A 24,020-nucleotide genomic window follows, 5' to 3' on the forward strand; every position below is an offset into this window, starting at 1 on the left:
TAAAAACTCATCTGTAAATTTTTTTTTTTTTTTTTCAGTTTTTGCATATTTGACTTGTGGCGAGCGCAACGACGCCATTTTAGGAACCTCGATCCGGTTCTGAGCTGCACACGCCGCAGACAGTAGTAATTCAATTTCGGTTTTTCCATCGAATTCCTGTCCTTTTACGAACCCTACCTTCGCCTGTTTTCGTCGTCTTTCTTCTCAGATTCATCCATCGTCATCACGGTTCCTCGGATCTTTGAAATCAAAACAGAACCTCCCGCCTGGTAAAGTCGCTAAATTCGTTGTTTTCTCTCTGTTTATTTGCTCTTTTTTGGTTGTTTTCTCGTGGGAATTTGACATTTGTGGGTTCTAAATTCCCGACGATCTATGGAAGATTGATTGATCAGTTTATCTCAGATACGATTTCTTTTGTAATCTGTAGGGAATGTTTGATTCCTTTGTTTTGGAATGCGCTATTGAATGATTGTTGGGATTTGATTTGATTTCTTTTCCAATTGTACTAAGAAAAGAAATGGGTAATTTCTTCGTGATCGGGTATGCTTGATGTGAAATGTCTATCTCTAACCAAATTAGAGTGTTAACGACGAGATCTCGTCGCTGTTCTCTTGCGTTCGTTTATTGTTATCTCTGTACGTTGATGGGGTTGCATTGTGGATTCGAAGAGTTATAGTACCATCAGAGTAATGGAATTTGTGAATTATGCTTGAGAAAATGAGCATTGATTGAAAATGGTGATGATAACTTCTTTTTCGAATATTCTGGTAATGGTACTGTATAAAGTTTATAAGGAGTTATACTTAATTTGTAGTCAATGTGGGTTTAACTAACAATATTTAGACCTTGAAAAACACGAAATGAAGAAGATGGATTTGTAAATAAAGCCATTTTCAACCTTGCATTTCACTTTCAAGGAATTACGGGACAATTTATGTCTCATGAAAACTACCTTTTTTTTCGCCGGTTACTAATTTCCCTCCTTTGATTAATGACCTTGTCATCATTATTATATGCTTGATCCTTAGTTGAGTTATCTACATGGAAACACTCCAATCATACTCAGTCATATTCTGTAAGATACCGTGGCTGACATAGTGCGATGATTTTGTCCTTAGTTGGGAGACATATCAAACTAAAGATGGTGAAGCTTACGATGGTTGCTCGTGTTACTGATGGTCTTCCTCTAGCAGAGGGACTGGATGATGGCCGTGATATGCACGATGCAGAATTCTACAAGCAGCAAGTGAAGGCTCTGTTTAAAAACTTATCAAGAGGTCAAAATGATGCTTCAAGAATGTCTATCGAGACGGGCCAATATGTTTTTCAGTATCCATATGCTATTGGCTTTTTACATTTAAATTATAGTATTCATTGGCCGGCTAGTTTGTTGTGTTTTGAACTTTTCTATCTGCATGTCCATGATGTCATAGTGTATTTGTTACTAAATAAATTAGGAAGTAGCATTGCTAGTTTACCCCTTACTCATTACACCCATTCTGATTTATTGTGGCTTATGACGGGCTAAATTGGAGATAAGATTATGCCCATTTCTATTTGTATCTTGCTGTTAAAAGGAAATAAAAATGTTAGTTAAACTGTCCCTGGAGCAAACTAATGGTATCTTGTCAATTTGTTGGTAGCTTATTGAATTTTTTTTTTTTAGACGAATGAGTTTGATGTTGAATATGAAAACTTATTTAAGTTTACCACTTCTCGAGTTCAATGTGGAGAGGAATCAACAAATGAATGTGTTTTATAAGTCTTTGTGAACTATGGGTTCTCGCTCTAAAGTGTCTAGAAGATTTTTAACTCAGATATGCTCTTGATAGACTTCATTTTACCTTAACCTTAGTTTTTAGCTATATAATTGAAGGAAGGGTCTGTTATTTGACAATGTGTGATCGTGCTTACCCAAAGAAACTTGCCTTTCAATACCTTGAAGACCTGAAGAATGAATTTGAACGTGTCAATGGGGCTCAAATTGAAACCGCTGCTAGGCCTTATGCATTCATTAAATTTGGTAAGCATTACTTGGCTTTATACAAATAACTCGTATGGACTTTAAACCTGAACTTTATTTTACTTTCCTTTTGCTTTATTTGAATTCTTGTTTCCCACCTCCTCCTTTTATGTTCAACAGATACATTCATACAGAAGACCAAGAAATTGTACCAGGATACACGTACTCAGCGTAATATTGCAAAGTTGAACGATGAACTTTATGAAGTCCACCAAATAATGACTCGCAATGTTCAGGAAGTTCTTGGTGTTGGTGAAAAATTAGACCGTAAGATATTTCCTTTTCCTTCTCTTCTTATGTTATTCAATTGTGGTTATGCATTATTATTATATGCTTGATCATTACAAGCTATAATATCTGTTAGTGTGAGTAGTTCAACTATCATTACAAGTTAAATAATATCGTTACCAGTTTCTTTGTTAATTGAAATGGTTAGCGCGAATCATATTAATTTATGTTGGTAGAGATAAATATCCTTATGGCCTTCTTGAAGGGGTTTGCAGAATCAAAATTCAGCAGTGTTAAAGATGATAATTTTCTAATTTTATACTATTTAAAATTTGCAGAGGTCAGTCAAATGTCAAGTAGGTTGACATCAGAATCCCGCATATATGCTGACAAGGCTAGAGATTTAAACCGGCAGGTCAGTGTCATACTATTGCTCGACGTGTGCTTTAATTCTGTCAAAATTGAATGTTTGCCTTAAGCACGTGAACTTCGAACAAAAATAATCTTTTAGTAATTCTGTTGATACATTTATCAGTTTTAGAAAGTAAGAAACAGAGAGTACCATTGAACCTAAAGGGAATACAACTTAAAAGCCAGAGGGCAATGGAATCCCATGCCTAGGAGGTCAGAACAAAATTCCCTCCAATCTAAACTAATCAAAAAACTGTTTTAGTTACGAAAAATCCTTGCGTGAGGCACTCGAAGTGGTAGCTATCTGCTGTAGATTTAGCCAAAAATCATCTCGTCTTCAACATTCATCATTAAAAATCCCATTGTTTCTTAACCAAATAGACCAGAAACTACAATACCCTAGCTTTGCAATTTAGCCACCATCATGAAAGAAACTCTTTGAGCCAGTCTACAATATTCATCTTGGAAACAGTCGTTGAGCCCCAAAATCTTTAAAGGGACAGTCGTTCTTTAGCCACAATCTCATAATGAATGAAAATTAGGTTGTTAGTCTCTACATCCCTTGTGCAGTTAGGAAAAATCTGAGGGAGATACAAAGGAAGAGGTTTCATATTTGAATTCTAAAGAGTGTTTGACACCTCAAATCAAATGTGAAACTTAACTTTGTCGGCAAACTGACCCTTCTAATCAGTCTTTAAAGTCTTTGAAGATTCAAATCTCTCTATCACGTCGAATGCCTAATCTTATAGGATGAAGCTCGATGGATGGCATTGTATGGAGTCTATTCCCTGTAGACTGCCATTTTTAACTATGTCTCTGGGGGCCTTATAAGATATTTTCTTTTATCATTTTGGAACATCAAATGATTCTCGAATTTCACATATCACGAGCATTAGGACTGTAATCCAAAACTGTGCATGATTTGTTGCTAACCGAACTCATAAACTTTGTCGGTCTCTCTTAGGATGCTTTCTTTTATGTCGTGTCTATGTAAAGTTCATCAAAGACCTCATTTTCAAGTGAACTTGTGTTTTCTTTAGTTGACAATCCTAATGCTTAACTTGTCGTTTCTTAAAAATTTGGAAACCCAGGCATTAATCCGAAAGTGGGCACCTGTTGCTATTGTGTTTGGAGTTGTATTCCTGCTATTCTGGTTCAAATCAAAGATCTGGTGATTCAGTTGCTGTTCCAGATAATCTTTAACTCATTTTCAGGCTTCTGTTGCTTTTAGCTGTGGCTCAATCGGTTCAAATATCAGAGACTTGAAACTGGGCTTGAGGTGACTTCTAGATCTACTCATAATAATGATGGCTAAGATGGGGATCAGAAAAATAGTGTTTTTTGTTACCTCCAAGAGGGTGCGGTGCCGTATGTACAAGTTTAAGATAGCAGATTAAGTAGAGAAAACATGTTTATTATTCACATCTTCCTCTCAATATACAATTTTTGTTCGTTATACATTTTATAAGAATAACACCATTATATTTATTGTATTAGTCTACCTTTCCTCGGCTTAATTCATGTTGAAACCTTGAGATTTACATCTTTCAGATTTTCAGATGTACTTGCAGAGCTTCATTCTACCTTTGGCAATCAGAATGACTCTATGCACTATGTTTCTGGAATGATAGGAATGAAGTGTACGAAGATGAACGGTCAACTTGAGTATCTCTCAACTAGTTAAGACATTTTTTGAAAAAGAGATTAGAGTGTAATGCAAAGTTCGTGATATTGGAGACATTTGGTTAACGTTCAAATTTGTTTTTTGTAGATTAACGTTGAGGGTTTAACCTTCCTAACAGAAAATTTAGAATTAGTGAAATGATCCAAACGCGTCAATGAGTGTTTAGAGTAAGCTCGTACTGTATGATAGTATAAAAAATGGCTTTGGAAGGAGTGTTTTAAGTACTAGTGATCGTGTGTTCTTACATGTCGTTTGTTTTACTGCAAACTTCATAAAATTCTCGGCTAAAGAACCGCTAGGCTATAATAAAGTTCTCCAGACCAGCAGACAACTTCTCTCTTGGAAATTCTGCATGTTCCCTGTACATATCTTAAATCTAACCTCACAAACCTACACACAGGTAGAAACTCTCATACATATCAATGACCTGAATGATTATTGAACTACAAAGAGGAAATTCAAAGCACATCATAGTTCATGAATTATTTACAGAGTTACTCTTGTTAACACCTTGCATCTCCATGGGAGAATTTGAAATACTACCGACCGAACCGAGGGTTTGTGAACTCAACTGTGGGCTTGCAGGGCAAACCTCGGGATTGCCAGCACTCAGACCATGGATTGTCCCTGAGCTCATTTGCTGTGGGCTCATTGGAGTTCTCTGATTCATTGGTTGAGGGCTCATTGGAGTTCTCTGATTCATTGGTTGAGGGCTCATTGGAGTTCTCTGATTCATTGGTTGCGGGCTAGTTGATTGCTGCTGTTGTTGTTGCTGGGTTTGTTGGTTAAGTTGTTGGACTCCCATCGAAGGTGAACCCACCTGCTGTGGTGAAACAACAGCCTGAAGTGGTGATGTTGTTTCGGGATGCTGTTGTAGCTGCTGAGGTTGTTGTAGCTGCTGTTGTTGAGGTTGTTGTAGCTGCTGTTGTTGAGGTTGTTGTAGCTGCTGTTGTTGAGGTTGTTGCTGCTGCAGTTGCATTTGCTGTTGCTGTTGCTGTTGCTGTTGCTGTTGCATTTGCTGTTGTAGTTGCTGCTGCTGCTGGTGGTTCATGTATGCATTTATTCCTGGCATCAACTTTGGAGGACCCATTGGTACTACTGCTCGTTGCATTGGGGTCATGCCAGCACGGTTCAGAGCTTGTCCAAGCATCGAAAGCCCAGCTGAGCTTGGATGCATTTGTCTTGCTCCTGGGATTCCAGTTATTGTTGATTGAGAGGCAGCACCAAGCATGCCTCGGTTCTGCGCCAGCCGAAATTTATAAGCCGCTTGTGCCTGGGCTGATGCCATTGCCGTTCCTGGTCGAAATTGCTGACTGAGAGTGTTGTTAAAACTAGATGCCTGGGTTAAGTTCATCGGATTTTGACCTGTATTGCCCATGGCAGGAATAGAACCCATGGATGCTTGGAGTCCAGTTCCTCCGATTCCTCTGGTAGTTCCTACACCCATTGAACTGCCAAGGTTTCCAAGCCCCACCATGTTATTGTTCATGTTACCCATACCAACAGCTCCCATTATCATTTTCCTCTGCATTTGTGATTGCTGCTGCTGCAATAGGTGAAGCGGAATGGACGACTTGTTCACCATGTTATTACCCAATTGAACGTTAGAATTCTGGCCAATGGCGTTCAAATGCGAAAGCTGGTTTGTCCCAAGCATCATTGATCTCTGGAACTGTTGATGCTGTGGTTGCATAAGGTTTTGCTGATTCTGCTGCTGTGATGGCTGCGGCTGTTGCTGTTGCTGCTGCATCGAAGTTTGGGCTTCGACCTGCTGCGGTCTTGTGGGCAATGAAACCCCTGCCAAAATCCCTTGAGACTGTATGGCCGCCTGAGAGTTTCCAGGAGGCAACATCCTTGTGTTTCCTAGAATATTATGGGAGGAGTTGAGCAGAGAGGCATTACCACCACCACCACCACTTGGCCTTGGAATTTCATTGGATGTTTGACTCGGAAAAGCTTCTCCATAATGCTGCATTTCCGCAGCTGGATTAATATGAGGATGAACACCAGCATTTGATTGACCGATCGGGGATGGGTTTGTCCGGGTCGGCCTAACTTGAATATTATCTTCCATAAGATCATACCCTTCATGAACCATCTGCAAAATTACACCATCATCTAGAAACTTCAGGCATGTTTGGTAGCTAAATCATTTTAAAAAGGATTAAAATCTTAACCAAATTTAAATGATTAAGAGCAGTCTTGCAATTTAATGAGAGGAAAATTTAGATCATACCAATGTACATAATTGCTCAGCAAGCAAATCCGCCGAAAGCTGTATCATAAAACATACATATACTGGTGTCAGAACTGGAAAATGATACAGAAGATGTTGAGCAAATGAGTAATCATTAAGAATTAAAACTACACAATTACATGAAACCAAGTACTAAACCATTACCAACAAGGCCTTCATTCAATAAACTCAAGCTACATTAATGACCAGATTAACTGTGCCTTTAGAATATTTTGTCCCATCTTTCCTCCCTGTATTGCTTTCAGATGCTAATAACACTGCCCAAAACTAAAGGGGAGATCTAAATGGCATTGTCATACAGACAGCATTCACAACATTTCTAACTTGTAATCATTTGATAACGGAACTCTATTTGAACAAAATCGAAGATAAGTTACACACAACTCCTCTTGTTTCTTTTCTTTCTTCTTCATCTTCTTTTTAAAATTTTGATGGAACCAAAGTACATAAGAGAAGGTTCATACAAAACAAACAGGCACTAAGCACTAAAGGAAGCAAATAGTTCAAGGAGGGACCTTACAGACCATATATTTGCAAGCCTAATATAGAAAGCTAGCTTTTATAAGAAGCCAAAGCCCTCCCTAGACTTAGAATCAATAATACTTGCAGATCATATGTACCGTAGTTGAGCATTTAATCCTAATATTAAAAAAGATCCATGTACTCTGTTGGGTCATGTTCAGAGGGGTCTAGACTGAAAATTCTGGGATGTGATGGTTTTTGTGGCCTCCTCTTGAAGCACTTTTTGTATTATTTTTGGAGAAGTGTATAAGTAAAAACTCGGTAACACATTAGTATATTACTATATGGAAACTTCGAAAAATTGTTGGACAGCAGAACATGATAGATTGGCTAATAATCTCAATCAATCAACAAATGCATATGAAACAGTTGAATTTAACTCTAAGAACAAAATGGCTTGTAATCATAATAGAACATACAGTATTGGGCAATGTTGGAAGACGATCCTCAATAGCGAGAAATCTGCTATCATCTATATCTTCATAGGTAATGGCTACGGTTCCATCACTGGGCTTTTCCGACAGGATTACCCTACTTCGTAACCTAGTAACATATGGAGCCATTCCTGCAGAAGCACACAAAGAGGCTTCAAATGGAATGAAGAGTTAAACAAAAGGCCAATAACTATCCAAAAACTCGCAAAGTTACACACCTTGAGGCAGACGGTCTTGCAACATAAAAGTTAACACCCTTCTTTTGCAGGCATTTAAGCTGCCGCCAATTAGGGACTTTGACATCTTCCTTGGACAAGCGTCATCTTTTACGTCATCAACAATTGATGAGTTTGCCAGATGAGTAGCAAGATTGTGAGTTGGGTAAGTATTTGACTTTCTGACAGAATATTCATTGGCCTTACTCTTTTTATGGTTAAGCTGATGCCTGTAATAGGTTTTGGTTAAACAAAAAAAATGTGCATTAAAGGCCTGTACATCCTAAGAGAAGCCGGACATTGCTTGAAAATGGAAAATGCAACACAATGACTTTAATTCATGACAAATAAAGAGGATAGATGCCCAAACTTTACCTTGCAGCCACCATTTCAATCTTTGAGAATCTTTCAATCATGGTTTGATCAACAAAAGGTGGGGTTCCAACTGAAGGACTGTTTGCATTCAGGGGAACACTCATATTACTGACACTAGCAGGAGATCCAACTCCACTGATTACTGGATTTTTGGGGAGGGAATTTGATCTCCGCTTTGAGGCTTGATGTTGTCTTTGCATTGAATCATTAGCACTGGAAGAAAAGGATGGAGTTCCACCAACATGAGAAACGGGATTAATGGCAGACTTCTCCTTTTGTGCTGATACAAGTGCAATATTTCCAGGCACTCCGTAGTGGGAACCACCAGAGCCACCAGAGAATTCCCCTGATTTTGACAACGATGGTTGAGGCACAGCTCCTGCTGACACACGAGGACTTTGAGCTGATTTTCTTTTTGATAGTTGGTCCTCCTTTCTTGCTTCCTTCTCATTATGCTGGCCAAAATTATTCCAAGGAGGCTGAGAGAGATTAGACCTCACGAATGCTTGCTGCGCAGGTCTTTGCTGAAACCGTGGATGCTGAGGATCTAGATGGTTCTCTGTTTCCATCATCTGCATATCAGTTTTGCTTCGACTGAGGTCAGATCCATCAATCTTTTCTGAGTCGAACTGCTCTTCCTTGGCTCCATATTGCATAACTGATTGTCCTGTAGCAAACGGTAATTGCATAGAGTCCTGATTCAGGACGCCTTCAAACATCTGCGGTGAAAATTTTTGAACTCCTTGGTTTGAGTACTGAATACCTCTCGCTATTGCTTGCTGTTGCAACATATTCTTCCAAATCATGTCAGACCCCTGGGGGCCTTCGGTAGACGCCAATTGGTGCTGTTGAATTCCATCGATGCCCATAAGAGATGGTCTAGGTCTCTTGTTAAAACTGGACAAGGGTGACATTTGCCCATCATGAGTTTCCCTCTTTCCAAGAAGAGAGACGTTAGTGTTCAAATTGTCCGCATACGAGATCATTTCTTGCCCAGTAGGGGAAACGCCAGATGGATTAAGAACTGACCCAGCTACTTGCTCAAGTATACCTCTTGGGGTTCCACTGCCCATAGAATACCTAGATTGAGATACAGATACTGTAGGTTGTGCTGGAAGAGAAGCATCTGAAGTAAAGTTCTTTGGTCTTGATGCTAACATCTCATTTAAACTCGTATTTTGACCAACTACATTATCATGGACATGAGTAGATATCATATTTCCAGAAGCGGCTCCAGAATCTCCCAGTCTGGTATTAAAATTTTCGGGTATTCTGTCTATACAAATTTTCTTCCCAAACTTAGTATTGGATGTGATAGATACTTCTGAAAGTTGTCGCAATCGCTTCCTCCGCACACTGTTCAGAGAAAAGTTGAGCTGCAGACGGTAACAATAACCGTTAAAACATATATAAAAGAGAAGGAAATCTTATTTTCAGAAAACATGACCATTTGAAATTTACATCACCTTCATAGGAGCTGGGCTGTTACAGAGCGTATCGAACTTAGGAGCAGGGTTAAGATTAAGTTGCGGTTGCAATGCCTTCAGAATCCGAGACTCAACTTCCTTGCGTACCAAAAACGGATAAAATAATTTATCACATCCTCAAAATGTTACCAAAACTATTGATTATAGGTTATTAACCAATCATACATACCATCAGATCACCATAGGTCCATGAATTATCTGAAATTAATGGAATATCTTTTACCACATTTTCCAAGGACATCTTTAGATGTATCTTATTGACAATAGGCAATCCATCAGTGGATTGAGCACCAGGCCCTTGTTCAGGAGGACCTCCACGAAAATCTCGCACCTACAGCAACGAATCATGACCATTTTTTTTGTGGAAAACAAATAATTTGCCCAATTCCAAAAATCTAAACTGGAAAAAGCAACAATAAAACCAAATATAAATATGTTTGAGACTAAATTAAGAATCTGAAATTCAACATCACCTATACAAGACACATGATCATGAACTAACATTAAAAGGATCAGAACAATATGCCCAAAATTTAGTATTCTCCAGCCACATAAGAAAACAGTTGAGCACTTAAGCTTCAAAACAATCTCAAACACAATGAAAGTATTGGCATTTATTTCACTAATGCTAAACTATATATCTCTAAACTGATACACACAGTGTTTTGGCTTGTTTTGGCTTCTATTCCTGATCTTCCCCATCCAATAAAATGTAGATAGTTTTTAAGAATTAAGCCAAAGGGAAACAATTGTCAAAGGCAGAAATCACATGGTGAACCCTCCATGGACTCTTAAATATACAACATATGAACACATGCATATTTCTTAGTTTTCTAATTTACAAATTCCATAGAATTTTCTTTTACATTCTGTAAATCGTCCTAACCATTATTTTGCTTCCTGAAGGTAAATTCATAATTTAAATAAACTCACCTCACAAACAATTGTGCCATCAACATACTTGCAAGGTATATCATCAAGAATATCTCCAGGCAATCGTCCACATTCAATAGCCTTGAAGCACATAAAATAAAGAAAAATTAATAAAAGGAAAAACCTCTCATGATGAAAAGAATGGCAGGAGACAAATCATATTTATTATACTGGATATTCATAGACAACAAAAGAAAATGCCAGTTGGGTACAATTCAGAGCGATAAAAGGTACATTTTGACAACCATAGAGACTACCAGGCTCATAACTAATAAAGATCAAAGTCAAAGAATTTGGAAGATAGATAAAATGGGAGCAGTGTCATGTAAAGTCCATGCTTGAAAATAAAATTTCACCACACTAGCTAGCTAGATTTGAGTAGGAACAAAAATACCATAAGGAAGTTAGAAATATGCTCAATGCCAATTTCTTAACAACCATAGAAAAATAAACTTTCCTTCAAGAAGACAGCCTATTCTGAATTTTGATGACCATACGATCCTAAATGAGAAAGAATTCTAAGATTGGGACCTAAGTAATTTCCAATATGAAGGCCAACAATTGCAGAATAATGCAAAAAATCCCCAGATATGATTTGTTTTGTATTTTATGAAAAGAAAAAAGAAATTTTGTATTAATAACAAAAGAGAAAATATCAGAAAGGAGGAACAAAGAGTCCTCAAACCTAATAATTACATAGAAGCCAGCAAGCCATCCAATTTCAAATAATCTAAAACTAAATAAATTGATGAATTAATAAAAACCCATCAACTACAGTCTAGTAAACCAGTCAATATTTACAAGATCATAAAGAACTGTCTAACTAAGAAGACCTATGTGGAGAGAGATGAGAGAAAGCAAACGACACTTACAGAAAACAAGTTTTCAGATTTTCTGTCATAAGGAAGTAACAACTTTGAATTGTCTTGTAATGTACTCGGGTGAGTTGGCTCAATCTAAAAATCACAATTACAAAGCTAAGCATTAGTTTCGATGCCCTTTGCTTCCTAGTTACAACTCAAACGAAGTAATGCAATGTTCAACAGACCTCTGATGGTTTTCCAATAGAATATCCATCTTGAAAGAGGTTTAATGTGAAGGAAACTCCATTCTCTGAAAGAACAATATTAATTTTTAAAAGAAAAATCAAGAAACCAAAATATAATGAGATAGTTCCTAAAGTCAATAGAAATTACCTGGAGTTGAACGACCTAAAGAAGACTCAGATAACCCAATCAACCCTTTTACATCCCCACTTCTTTCAGTTTCACCACCCTGTTCCATAGAGAATTCAGTGTATTATAATACCAAGTAAACAGAATTAACATCATTGACTTATACACAAACTCAATGGAATCTTTTGCTGATTTCAAATTGTTGGGCAAATACAACTTTCAAGCTTGAAAGTAGATGAAGAACAATAACAAACCATCCACTACATCATCATTATTAAGTTTAGAATTTCAATATAGTATTTGAACAATCAAAACATTTTCAATTTAGCACTAATACTTTCAAATGATCCATCCTGGCTCGGAGACTAAGAGTGTGTAACCAGCATACATCTTTTGATTTACTTACAAAGACACCAAATTAATATCCGTCGTAACAACAAACAAATGAACTGAAATCAGATTTCCACAAAGAACCAAGAAATAGAACGTACCTTAAGTTTTCGAGCTACAGAAGATTCGTTCTGCGATAGAGCCCTCAACCCATCCTTAGAGTCATCATCACCAAGGGCAGTACATCCAGATTGGGTAGTACAAGGCTTTGAACGAAACCTTTTACCCTTTTGCGAGATTTTGAAGGAAACGCCCATTTTTCCTCAGATGCGATTTAATTACGATAATTCACAATCTTGCAACGCTAACAGTGCGGACTGCGGGATCGAGGAAAAAGGAAGATTTGGGGAAGAAGAAGAAGAGAAACTCGAAGTTCCACTTTCAGAGGAAAATCAAATCGAAATAACGTCTTTCTCATTCGACATTCTCTCTTACCAAGCTCTCGTACTCGCCAATAGAAAGGAAGGAAGAAACTGCAAGCTGTGAATTCATGGAAATTAAGCACGCGAATTCGGCTACACGATCTGGAAAATTTTCCAGGGCAACGGGAATTTCATCGCCACTCCTCTCCTCTCTACTTCTCATTTGTGGCGCGTTTCTTCAATCGGAAGCCTCATTCGGAAACATCAAACCTCTTCGAACGGAAGTAGAATGAAATGGTTCTTCACCAATTTTTTCCCCTTTTGAACTCCACGTTCGATCTTTCTCTAGCTCAACACGATTCGATTGGCTACAAGTTTATAATCTATTGAACTCCAAGCTCTTCAAATTTTAATTTCAACTTATTAAAATTTTTACAATATTTATAAATTTATTATTCACAAAATTTAAATCCCTATGTTCTTACTTGATAGCTCTTCGCATTCAAAGTTGAATTTCATGTGAGATATTTTTGAAAGGATAATAAAAGTAATTATAGTTATATCGATAGTCGGAACGAGCAGTTTACGTTTGAGATAGGTTATGCTCCGACGTGTATTTTGTCCGTTGGTAGAGCATTGGGCTTTTAACCTATGGTCGCACATCACGAGATTGATGAGCATTTATTAACGTAAATCTATAAATAAAAATGAAGACATGTGTTTAATTTATATTTAACTTTGAATCTGAGTCGGAATAGTGTTATCAACGGTATCGCTTCTAAAACTAAATGTACTTGACATTGAGTAATTCTAGGGTTTAGGGTTACGGGAATGAAGACAAAAAGTATACTGAAAGACGGGTGTTAATTTTTAAGGACATTTTTACAAGTAAACTCAAGATTAGTAGGTGAAATAAGCTCGAGACTAATAAGGATGAAACCTTCTATATGAAGCTCATTTCCAAAGACGCCATTGGTAGCATTGGTATTATATATGTGGATGGGTGAGTTAATCTCATCCAAAGGTATGGAGTACCAAACAAATTTATCAATAACTGGATGAACAATAAAAATTATTAGTTTAAAGAAATTGTACATACAAAAATAAAAACTATAATAAAAATATTTTATTTATAAATACACTAACTTATATGTGATTGACGAAGTTGGAGGGTCTAAGTTATCAGAAAAATAAAAATAAAAATTATAAATGGTAATATAATATTATTGGAATAAAGAGATAATAAATACATTAAAATTTAATACTATTTTAGGTCAAAATATTGTGGAAATTTTTTATAAAACTTTGATATTTAAAATCATTTATTTTCTACCCAGCCGGATGAGAAAAAAAAATGATGGAAAAGTAAAAGAAATTATAAAAAGAAATTCCCAATTTAAAAAAAATTAATTTCAGAATCTATAAAATAAAAATAATATGCTTTAAAATTATTCAAATGGAAATATATACTTTTGTTTCAAAAATAGTATTAGATCAAGATATTAAAGTGTTTTTTTTTAAATATATAAAAAACTAAATAAAATAGTATAAAAAAAACTAACCATAATAAAATAATATATAAAATAAATTAAATAAAAAAGAAATAATATCTTCTAGTAGAGTCGTGCCCAAGTTATAGTAAAGCTGAAGTACTACGATCAATGAACACTCTAAGTTTCTTAATATATATATATAATAAATTATTTTTGCAAGTTTTTTTTTTTTTTGTCCCATATCCAACCCAACCCCTATAAATCGGGATGGGTTAATCTAGATTGTCAGGTTGAATACACGCCCCTTAATTCAGATACAATTTTAACTGCACCAACTTGGCAGCATAATAAACATTGAACAGCAAGGGTGAGGAAGTTGCATGTTCTTTTGTTGCAGTCTGTGTGTAATGGCACAAAACAATCATCATCATCATCATATCTTCACATAAAAGGAAGAGGAAATAGAGAAGACGAGAAAGAAAGAAAAAAAAAAGAAAGAAAAACTAGAATACCAAGGCTATACCCAACTAGTGTGTCCTCTCCTAAATACCACCACCACCACCAAGGATACTCGGGTACACAATGATATCATCTTTCCATAAACACTACTGAAAACTCAAACACAAATTAAAAAGTAAAAAAGGATCATACACTAAGGCTCATCAGACAACTCTCCACAAGAAAAAAAGAAAAGAAAAGAAAAGAAAAGAAAAGAAAAGAAAAAAAAGATGAGATTCAACCAAGCACTCCATTTTGTATACATCTCTCCTCCTCCTCAGCCTCTTACTGATAATACATGAGCTGCTGAGCTGCAGCAACGTTCTGAAACCCACCATCATAGATGGCTTGACTTGAGCCAGCAGCACCACCCATCCCCATGGCTGCTGCCTGCTTTAAAGGATGTGGAGCCTGGGGGTGGTGCATAAGAGCATGGACGCCCCCCATTTTGCTCATTGCCAGTTGCCGCTCATATGTTAAGAGGTCAGTTGCGGACAGCCCCTGCATCGGAACTGCTGCAGGCGGAGGAAGTGGGTTCGAGATAGTTCCAGGTGGAGTTGGTTTGCTTCCCCAAGAGCACTGCAAACATACAACCAAGCGTTGTATAAATTAGTCTTGCACATTCAAGCATACATGCAGTCGTTGCTAGCAGCTCTATGAAAAATGTGCAGCAGCTATTGTTCCAATAGAAAGAATAGAAACTTTGATATTATGAGCATAAAACAAAACCTTGATCTGTTTTCCGCAAAGAAATGACTGAGTATTCCCCATCTGAATAGCCAAAGCTGCCTCAGCATGAGTGCTATATCTAACAAAACCAAAACCTTTATCGCGCTGGATGCGAACCTCCTCAATCACACCAGCCCCAAGAGCATGAAAATGGCGATGAAGATCAACCTGCGTCGCCTGTATAAACAAACAAGGAACAATTATTCAAAAATCCAGAAAGCTAGTAGTTGTCAGATGAGCAATAACTCCTAAATATCACCCACATCAGACAACAAAATAAACACTGCAAGATTAAACTTCTAGATAGGATGAGGTATCTTGCCTCTGGAGCAAGATTGCCAACATAAACAGTAGTGTACTGAGGATTGTTCTCCGGGGCATCACTATTAACCGTCTCTTTACCATCTTCTGCAGAAATTTCAAAATACGTGCAGTATTGTCAAAAGCTTGGGGGGNGGGGGGGGGGGGGGGGGTGGATCAATTCTCAATACAAAACAACAAAAGTGAGACATTCTAAACTTGTAGGTTATAATGAAAGAATTGAAAAGCATCATTAATGTTCTGGAACGAACACTAACCAGATGATCCATTCGTAAGTTCTGCAATGCTTTTAACATCTGAGCTCTGCTTGTCTTCATTGGATCCAGCACCTTTGGTAGCCCAGTTGCAGCGAATCTGTCGACTTCCAAGCCACTTACCTGAAGCAGATCATATGTAGTGAGAAGTAGGATGCAAAGATGGTAAGAAGACCCTTACAATTATTAAAGTAATTATTGGAAAGATGTCAATTTCGAAGGTCAAAGACAAGACACTACTTGCTTTCATGTTGTTATGCACGATAACAATATACCACAAAATTAAATGAAATAGCAGATGAAGAGACCATCAAGCTATTCTTTCTTACAAATGTTGTGAACTAATTAGTCTACAATTGACAATCTACTACAAGGTAATTTAAACCATAGTCCTTACCAGTCAGGTCATTTATTGCACTTTGAGCATCCTGGAAAGGGAGCATAATTTAGTAACGAAAAGAGAAATAATAGAAAATAACATATTTGAAGTAGATGTAGCTTGAACCTGTTGGTTGCGAAAGGAAACAAAACCAAATCCCCTTGAACGCCCAGTCTTCTGATCCCACATAACTCTCGCATCGCTGAAACCAATTATACATAATATCAGATATTGATGGTTAAAAACAAAAAATTATTAACAAAAAACTACTCACCCCCAGGATGAGAGCATGATCTTTTCCTCTAACTTAACTTAAATTCAAAGAAACAATCAAATAAAAATTAGTTTTCAGGAGCTGAAGCTTACGAACAGCTAGGGAATACAGAGAAGCATGCAAACAGAGTAGAATCAGTAACTTCAGGACTAAGATCACCCACAAAGATGTTGAAATGACCTGTGCACAAAAAAAAAAAAAAAAAAACGGGTGAATATAGAAGGAATTAATAAAGAAGTGGCAACTCACAACCATTAATTCAAAACAGATCCAAAACCTGATGTATCCTCTCTTTGACCACTAGCATAAGCCCAATTTACTTTGATAGGCTGCCCAAACCTGTAAAGCACATATCAAGGGAAGAAACAGAGGTACAAAGCATGGAAAATACCAAATTTAGTTTTATGCTTACAAATGCCTCCCATTAAGTGACAAAATAGCCATAGCAGCCGATCTGCGATCAAAATAGTGAATAAATCCATAGGATGACTGCATAAAGCAGTGGCAACAAGGATGTTAATAGACAAGGAAAGAAACAATTAGATTTAACCTATTATAAGAAAAAAATATATATATATAAAAAGAGAGAGAGAGAGGTATATAAAATGTTTTATGAGCTCCGTTGGACCAACCTTCTCCTTCCTGACAAGCTTGCAGTTTTCAACAAGGCCTGTACTCCCGAAAACCTCTTGAAGAAGTGGCTCTGTTACTTGTGTATGTATATTTCCCACGTACCTGCATTTCCTCGAAATTAAAGAAACTAAAAGTTTTCAAAAGGAAAAGAAAACAAAGAAAATACAAAAGATACATAAGTAATCAACTACAGTCATATACGTATACATAAAAAAAAAAAAAATAATAAAAAATAAATAAATAAAATAAAAACACCTAGAAACTTGATTGATATTTGAGAAATAATGTTAAAGCAAAAGTTCAGAAAATCAAACAATTGGGCATCCAGTGACTTGGGAATAATAGATACTAAAAGCAAGAGAACTTGACAGTCAATAACAAATCTGTGATAGAGAGACGTGAGAACTGCAAGCAAACATAGGATTCATAATGCAGACAAAAAAGAGGAGATGGCATTAAGGGGATAAAGCGCCTTGAAAATCACTTACACACTGCGGCAGGTGCTTGGATCAAAGCCTGGGGGTAAATTTCCACTTGGAATTGGTTCAAGCTGTGCAATGGAAACAACAAAAGATATAAAAAGGAAGAAAGAAACTAATGTGCCTTTATGAAATGAGTGGAGGACAAAAAGAAAGCAATTATGCCAATTAAAAGAAATCTTGTTACAAAACGACGGCTGAACCACGATGGAATTTCAATCAGTACATTGAAGAGACAGAGACCACACAAGTATGAAAAAAGAAAACAATCAAAGTATCAGGAAAGACAGACCAGCGACCAAGCACTCAAAACTTCACAACATCGTATGTAACTTCAAGTCTAGTATTATAAGTCAGCTGTCATCAACAAGGATGGGAAGTGATGAATAAAATAATATAATCTACCTGCACCCCAGAACGAATTGAAAAATAGAAAATAAAAAATGCAACACAAACATCTTGCATCGACAGAATATACACCAAATGGAAAATTTAAGCCCCAGAAGTGAACCACTGCATGGAACATCCTACCATCATTGACTGCCCTTGAGCATACAAATGGGTCCTATGTCTTCATTAATTAAGAACAAAAAAACAAAAAACAAAAAACAAAAATTCCAAACGAGCTCAAGGTTTCCCAGCAGAAACCCACAACTAAAAAGAAACAAAAACTCCAATATCCATCACAAAACTTCAAGCATCCACAACTCAAAACCATACACAATTAGCGAAACACCGCTACAACAGCAAGCACCAAATCGGCCGTAACTTCAGAGACACATCTCCGAGATTGACAACCCAAACACACAAACAACATGCAGAATTGAACAAAACAAAAGGTGTAGATCATAAAAATGTGAACGAAAACAAAAACAAAGAAGAAGTCGAACCTGAGGGGGAGCTAAAAGACCAGGATGATAAAGAGATTGTTGCTGAAGCAAAGCTTGCTGCATCAAAGCTTGTTGTTGTTGTTGCTTCAATCTCTGATGTTGCATTCTTATTTCCTCGATCAATTTTCCGTCAAAATTAACGAAAAATTTTACCGGGAAGAGGAGGGGTTAGGGTTAAGAGTCGAACAAAGGCGAGAAAAATTAGAGAGGGAAAGGCTTTTCGGGGTTGGGGGGAAAGAGGATTCGATTGCGGGTACTAAGTTGCAAAACTTATAAAATGCCGTTTCGGGCACGGGCGAAGATATAGTTACGGACCTGTTACGCCCAAATATGCAACAGCCAATCCAATCTTGACAACTATCGTCAAATTGGTTGGCCTGTTTTCTAGCTGACCTGATGAACGTCTGTCACAGCTCCTATTTCTTTACATTTCTAGGGGACAATTCAGAAAATTATAATCTTTTTATACATTATTTTCACTATTTTTCTTAAATATTTCCATATAATTAATTAATTAATTAATCAATTATCTTCCCTAATAAAATAAAATAAATAAATAAAATCTTTAATATATTTATAAATTTAAATTTTTTGTGTCTATAACTATTATAACCCATAAATTCAAAATAATAATAATAAATCTTTAAAATTTATAGCATATTATAGTTTTAATTATATTCTCTAAATCGATGACATATTTTGCACTATAAAAAAAATTGAAATAATTAACATTTTCTAAAAATTAGTGAAATTTTTTAAAAGTCTCGACATCATATTTGGTAAATATTTTATTTAGTTCACTTGAAAAAAAATATATGTATATTAATATAATCCTCACATGTGTTATTTTAATATAATATGAAAAATATACCATAAAGTTCCTAACTAATTTGAAGTTTCTCAAATGTTCATAAAATTGGAGAATCACACGCAAACTATGGAATAACTTTGACAAGAAATTTGATTCTACGTCTCATATTTACTTACTCGAATATTAAGATATCGAATATTTCTTTGTTAATATCTCAAGAACAAATAATAATTATAATAACTCGGATGATTAGTAGAACTATTTTTTCCACTATGGCATTGAAAATTTCTTTAGAAGAGAAAAGAAATACATGAGATAATATTTGTTAGAAAGGCATAATTGTTGGAAGAGCAGTGATATATGACACAAAATAGCAACTAAATTGTGGAGAGCTATCTTCAAGGGGATAGATATGCAAAACCACGTTATAAGTTGAGATCCAAATGCCTTGGGAAGCCTTCTTCAGCTTCAGCCTCGAGCACGGGAACGGGCTCGGGTCCGGGCTCATTGGCTGAGCTGCTTCCACTTGCTTTAAAAGTAGCCTCAAGCTGCTGGTTCATTTGGTATGGCGCTCTTGCAACAGCCCTGATCATAAACAACACGACTCGACTGACCTCAAAAACAAAGAAAAAAAAACCCATCCTACAATCATATCTAATAAGATGAACTCATAAAAATAACAAAAATATTGTCATGATTTCTGCCATTTACAAGATTTTTGCTATAAAAAAAGAACAGAAAACCCAAATCAGGATTTATAAGAGAAGAACTTGAGCAGAGGGCTTTCTTCACAAAAGAATTATAGAAAAGCTATACCTGTCCTTTCTTTTCTCAAGAAATCTGTGGAGTGAAGCCCTCCTAGCAATAGGCAAATCTGTTTGATGAATTAAAAGGGCACAAAATCAAATTAGGAACAACAGATTAAGATAATCAACCAGAATCTATCTTTTGAATTTCTGTGTTCATGGTGGTTCATTACCAGAAGAGTTTTTTGCTTCCGGTTGCGGTTTCCGTTGCTGCTCCGGCGCCGGCTTGGCCGGTACAGGAGCTTGAGTTTTGGCCACAACATTTGGCTCGATGGCCGGAGAGTTGTTGTTGTTAGGTTTTTCCAAATCAGAACCGAATTTGGTGGGGATGGCTGTAGGAGCGGTGATGGTGGTGGCGCTGCGGCTTCCCTTATCGGCCAAGGCCATGATCTCTTTGGCCCTTTCGTTTGGAAAATCGTCGTACACCAGAACTTTTCCGGCGTAGAATATGGTCATTTGAGCGGTTGCAGGCTCCGGTGAGGGCGATCTCCTGATTCAATTCGCCATGAAAATAATCAGAAATCAGAACTCCATTTCATAGAGATGTAATTTATTTACCCTAATTTCCTTCCCATTTTGGCAATTTTCAGCAGAGCAACAGCAGTAAGGAAGTAAATTAAAAATCCGTACACAATTGGAAAAGGAAATTAGCCCTAAAAGTGTGCGAGTGCTTCTAAGCACCTGAACTCCCCTTTGTTCATGGTGTTATTGGAGAATCCGACAAACTTCGGCTGATTATCCTTCTGCTGCCGTGTCGCATCGGAAGAATTAGGCGTATTCGTCATAGACGGCGGCGGAGGAGGTGGTGGCGGTGACGGCTCGGGCTTTTCCAGTTCATCTACAACGTATCCGAAAAGAAAGGAGGGGAAAATTCTCGGGTAAGTCCAGGAGGAGTAGAATTCAATTATCTCAGATAAGATCTAAAAAAATCCTAGGGTTTTCAAAATTCGTAAGAAAAACAGAATCAATTCGTTTCTTCGAAACGAAACCAATACCTCTCGGCTTCTTCCTCGGAGCCTTATCGGAGTTCAAATCTGCGAGACTTCGTTTCTCCTTCAGGAACTGGCTCAACAGGCTACAGGTCTGAGCAAAGTTCGATTTCCCTAGCCGTTTCGCCAACAGCTCTCGGTCGACAAATCTCGCACCTCCGCCGGCGTCCGATGGATTCGACATAACCAAAAAAAAAAAAAAGAACAACAAGAAATGAATCAAAATCCCCAAAATCCGCAAGATAGTTGCAGAATTTCAGGAGTGAAAGGAGCAGTGAAGATAGTTCCCCTGGCGAGAGATAACCGGCGCTCCGGTGGTCGTAGGCGGCGGAGATGGAGAAAACAGGCAATATGAACGTTCAAGTTTCTTCACATTCCCAATGGGAAAGGAATTTGGTCTCTCTCCGTGTTGATTTGAGAAAAAAAATAGTTGAAGCACGTTTTTTTTAAGCATTAAAAATAAGAAATTCTCTCTTTTTTTAATAAATTAATTTAATTTTTAAATATTAAAGGTGGAATTTGCCAGAATAAAAGTCCAAAGAAAAAGAATTATGACTACGACCATTTGTGTTTTTTTTTTCTATTATTAATTCTATAATTATTATTATTATTAAAGGCATAAAAAAATATCTTACATAATCTTCAATTATTTTTTTAAATAAAATTTTGATTCATTAAATTATTCCCTCTTTAACAAATTAAAAAAACAACCCCATAATTAACCTAATCTTAAAATCTATATTTTCTCGTGTGTACGAATTTAATCGAAGATAGTGATTCAAGAGCTTAATCAATCCAGATTATTCAACCCGAACCCGTGTTGATTTTTTTTCTACAGTTAAATTTAAAAAAAAAATTAAAAATTCAAACTGAAAGATTACAGTCCAATATAACTCTACCAGGCCAGCTTTAAAAACCATTATAATAATTAAATATATTTAAGTTTTATAAAGATGTTAGTAACCGGATGTATTATATATGGTAAATAAATATAAATTTTGGATAAATATTTTAAAAATTATAAATAATTTGGGGAATTATTATTATTTTAAAAATAATTTATGGTGGGCCATATTTCACGTTCATTCTGGTAAGCACATGGGGTCTCTCTCCGTTTGCGTGTGTGAAAATAACAAACATGTGGGCGTCTTTAATTCACAATAATATTCTTTTTTTTTATTTATTAAATTGGGTCAATATTTTGTTTTTTTCTTTTCTTTTCTTTTCTTTTTAACTCAAAATTAATAAATATATATATATATATATATATAGCAAATAAAATGAATTATTTAGAAATTAGAGCACGTGAGAAGCACGTGAAATCTTTAGGAGGCCTTCAGAATTTTGATGGCCAAAGCCTTTTCAGCCATTTTTATATTCCTTAAATTACAAATTATAAATCACAATTTTTATTAGACTATAAATAATTAATTAATTACTTAAATCTCATTTTAATTTCTAAATTTCAAAATATAAATTTTATTTTCATCTTTTCCATTTTTATTTTTAAAGTTTAATAATTAAAATTGACTTTTCAAACGATAAAAATAAACAAAAATTGAGATATATATATAAAAAATAATAATAATAATAATTGTACCGTGCAATTATGAAATATATTTATATTTAAATAAAATGTCGAAATACAACTTCATTAATTAAAAGTGAGGTATAATGAATTTAATAATTTATTAACTTAATTATTAAATTATAATATTAACTAATCTTCGTGTTTAAGCAACACATATGTTTATTTTTAAGGCATGGCGTGTTTTAGAAACACACAATTAAATATTCATCGAATTTTTTTTATCAAATTAAATAAATAAATTTTGTGACGTAATTATGAGTTGTACATCTAGAAGTTACACGTAAGCACGAGTGACTAACCCATTGAAAATGGTGATGATCGAGAATCGAACGGTACGAGAAAAACGTGAATTTGCAAAAGTAAATAAAAACATTATTTTTTAATAAAAAATTATATACTATATAAAATATTACACACGTGCCATTTTTACTCATAACCCTAAATAAATAAATAAAAGAGGTGGGTCCCACCAAACACACAAAGCCGCTTTATTAACACGTTTTATTATTTATATGTAATAATAATAATTTATATTCTTTCAATTACGTTTTCTATTTTTTTTTATGGGAAATTAATATTAAATACCTAAATTCAAATAAATATTAAAATGTAAGTTAAAAGACTATTTTACCCTGCCCGTGTCCCTACCCTGCCCGGTGTCTGGTGACCATAAATTAAATTTGGAACTTTTAAAATGTACTGACAGCACGTGTTTGGCAAGGTGGGTGGGTAGCTTGACTTTGAGTACAATCCTTATAAAAACATTTTTTTTTTCAATAATTGAAAAATAAATAAATAATTGTGTATATAATGTTATTGGAAGAGGTTTTTGAGTAGGGTGTGACGATTTAAGGTGGTTGAGGCTCGATGTGAGTAGAGAACACAATATGATATTATTTGAGCCTCCGGTATCTGGGGGTTTCTTTGCGAATTGTTCGGCACGAGCATGGTGGAGGAAATTAGATCGAGGAACTTGAGGAGGCGAAGAACCAACTTCCATTGAGGTGAGTTTTTCTCGTGGGTTTACTTTGAGTTTCGTTCCACTAATGTGACATCAAATCTTAATGGAATTAGGGGATTCTTGGACGTGTAGGTTCGAGAGGATACACCATACAAACTTGAAAAAGAGATCGAGGGCTAACAATCACACATGAGAGAGAAGGAGTTGGAATTTGAGGTAAGGAGTTTCTGGGTTTTTGCGAGGGTTTTTTAAGTTGATATGCTGCTCGGTCTCTAATTAAATTCTATCTCAACAGGTTTGTAACGGCCGAGATCCACTGTCAGCAGATATTGTTTTTTTTGGGCTTTAAAACATGTATGCTAGGAGAAGGTTTCACACACCCTCGTAAATGGTGTGTTGTTCTCCTCCCTAACCAA

The 24,020-nt window shown here is 36.0% G+C and overlaps 4 protein-coding genes and 1 long non-coding RNA gene across 7 annotated transcripts; 2 read left to right on the plus strand and 3 right to left on the minus strand.

The window, feature by feature from the left end:
- The first annotated feature begins 24 nt into the window (after positions 1-24).
- Positions 25-4,203, plus strand: LOC111464554 (25.3 kDa vesicle transport protein-like). Its single transcript, XM_023108803.1, has 6 exons — positions 25-269; positions 1,119-1,329; positions 1,863-2,023; positions 2,144-2,290; positions 2,590-2,666; positions 3,754-4,203. Exons 2-6 carry the CDS (start codon positions 1,142-1,144, stop codon positions 3,835-3,837), a joined length of 657 nt encoding a protein of 218 aa, XP_022964571.1. The 5' UTR covers positions 25-269; positions 1,119-1,141; the 3' UTR covers positions 3,838-4,203.
- A 365-nt stretch (positions 4,204-4,568) lies between these two features.
- LOC111464340 lies at positions 4,569-12,852 on the minus strand. Of its 2 annotated transcripts, none has more exons than XM_023108506.1 (12): positions 12,236-12,852; positions 11,766-11,844; positions 11,618-11,682; positions 11,442-11,525; positions 10,570-10,650; positions 9,806-9,967; positions 9,616-9,714; positions 8,150-9,525; positions 7,778-8,004; positions 7,545-7,690; positions 6,583-6,621; positions 4,569-6,444 (listed from the first exon to the last, which is right to left on the minus strand). In XM_023108506.1, the coding sequence occupies exons 1-12, from the start codon at positions 12,389-12,391 to the stop codon at positions 4,822-4,824; spliced, it is 4,137 nt and encodes a 1,378-aa protein (XP_022964274.1). In that variant the 5' UTR covers positions 12,392-12,852; the 3' UTR covers positions 4,569-4,821. The 2 variants fall into 2 exon arrangements, with proteins under 2 accessions (XP_022964274.1, XP_022964273.1); XM_023108505.1 differs by having other exon boundaries at positions 11,766-11,847.
- A 1,619-nt stretch (positions 12,853-14,471) lies between these two features.
- Positions 14,472-18,703, minus strand: LOC111464510 (oligouridylate-binding protein 1B-like). Its single transcript, XM_023108738.1, has 12 exons — positions 18,447-18,703; positions 17,566-17,627; positions 17,077-17,179; positions 16,857-16,933; positions 16,722-16,783; positions 16,537-16,624; positions 16,297-16,372; positions 16,189-16,219; positions 15,795-15,914; positions 15,539-15,624; positions 15,217-15,393; positions 14,472-15,066 (listed from the first exon to the last, which is right to left on the minus strand). Exons 1-12 carry the CDS (start codon positions 18,549-18,551, stop codon positions 14,773-14,775), a joined length of 1,281 nt encoding a protein of 426 aa, XP_022964506.1. The 5' UTR covers positions 18,552-18,703; the 3' UTR covers positions 14,472-14,772.
- An 825-nt stretch (positions 18,704-19,528) lies between these two features.
- Positions 19,529-21,459, minus strand: LOC111464571 (protein TIFY 10B-like). Its single transcript, XM_023108841.1, has 5 exons — positions 21,059-21,459; positions 20,745-20,901; positions 20,237-20,553; positions 20,074-20,131; positions 19,529-19,842 (listed from the first exon to the last, which is right to left on the minus strand). Exons 1-5 carry the CDS (start codon positions 21,234-21,236, stop codon positions 19,683-19,685), a joined length of 870 nt encoding a protein of 289 aa, XP_022964609.1. The 5' UTR covers positions 21,237-21,459; the 3' UTR covers positions 19,529-19,682.
- Positions 21,460-23,490: 2,031 nt separating this feature from the next.
- Positions 23,491-24,020, plus strand: LOC111464558. Of its 2 annotated transcripts, none has more exons than XR_002714056.1 (3): positions 23,491-23,647; positions 23,718-23,820; positions 23,900-24,020. It is a non-coding gene; the product is annotated as an uncharacterized LOC111464558 (long non-coding RNA). The 2 variants fall into 2 exon arrangements; XR_002714057.1 differs by having other exon boundaries at positions 23,497-23,647; positions 23,737-23,820.

The sequence above is a fragment of the Cucurbita moschata genome, unplaced genomic scaffold, assembly GCF_002738365.1.
Source record: "Cucurbita moschata cultivar Rifu unplaced genomic scaffold, Cmos_1.0 Cmo_Scf00030, whole genome shotgun sequence".
In the NCBI taxonomy this organism is placed as follows: Eukaryota; Viridiplantae; Streptophyta; class Magnoliopsida; order Cucurbitales; family Cucurbitaceae; genus Cucurbita; species Cucurbita moschata.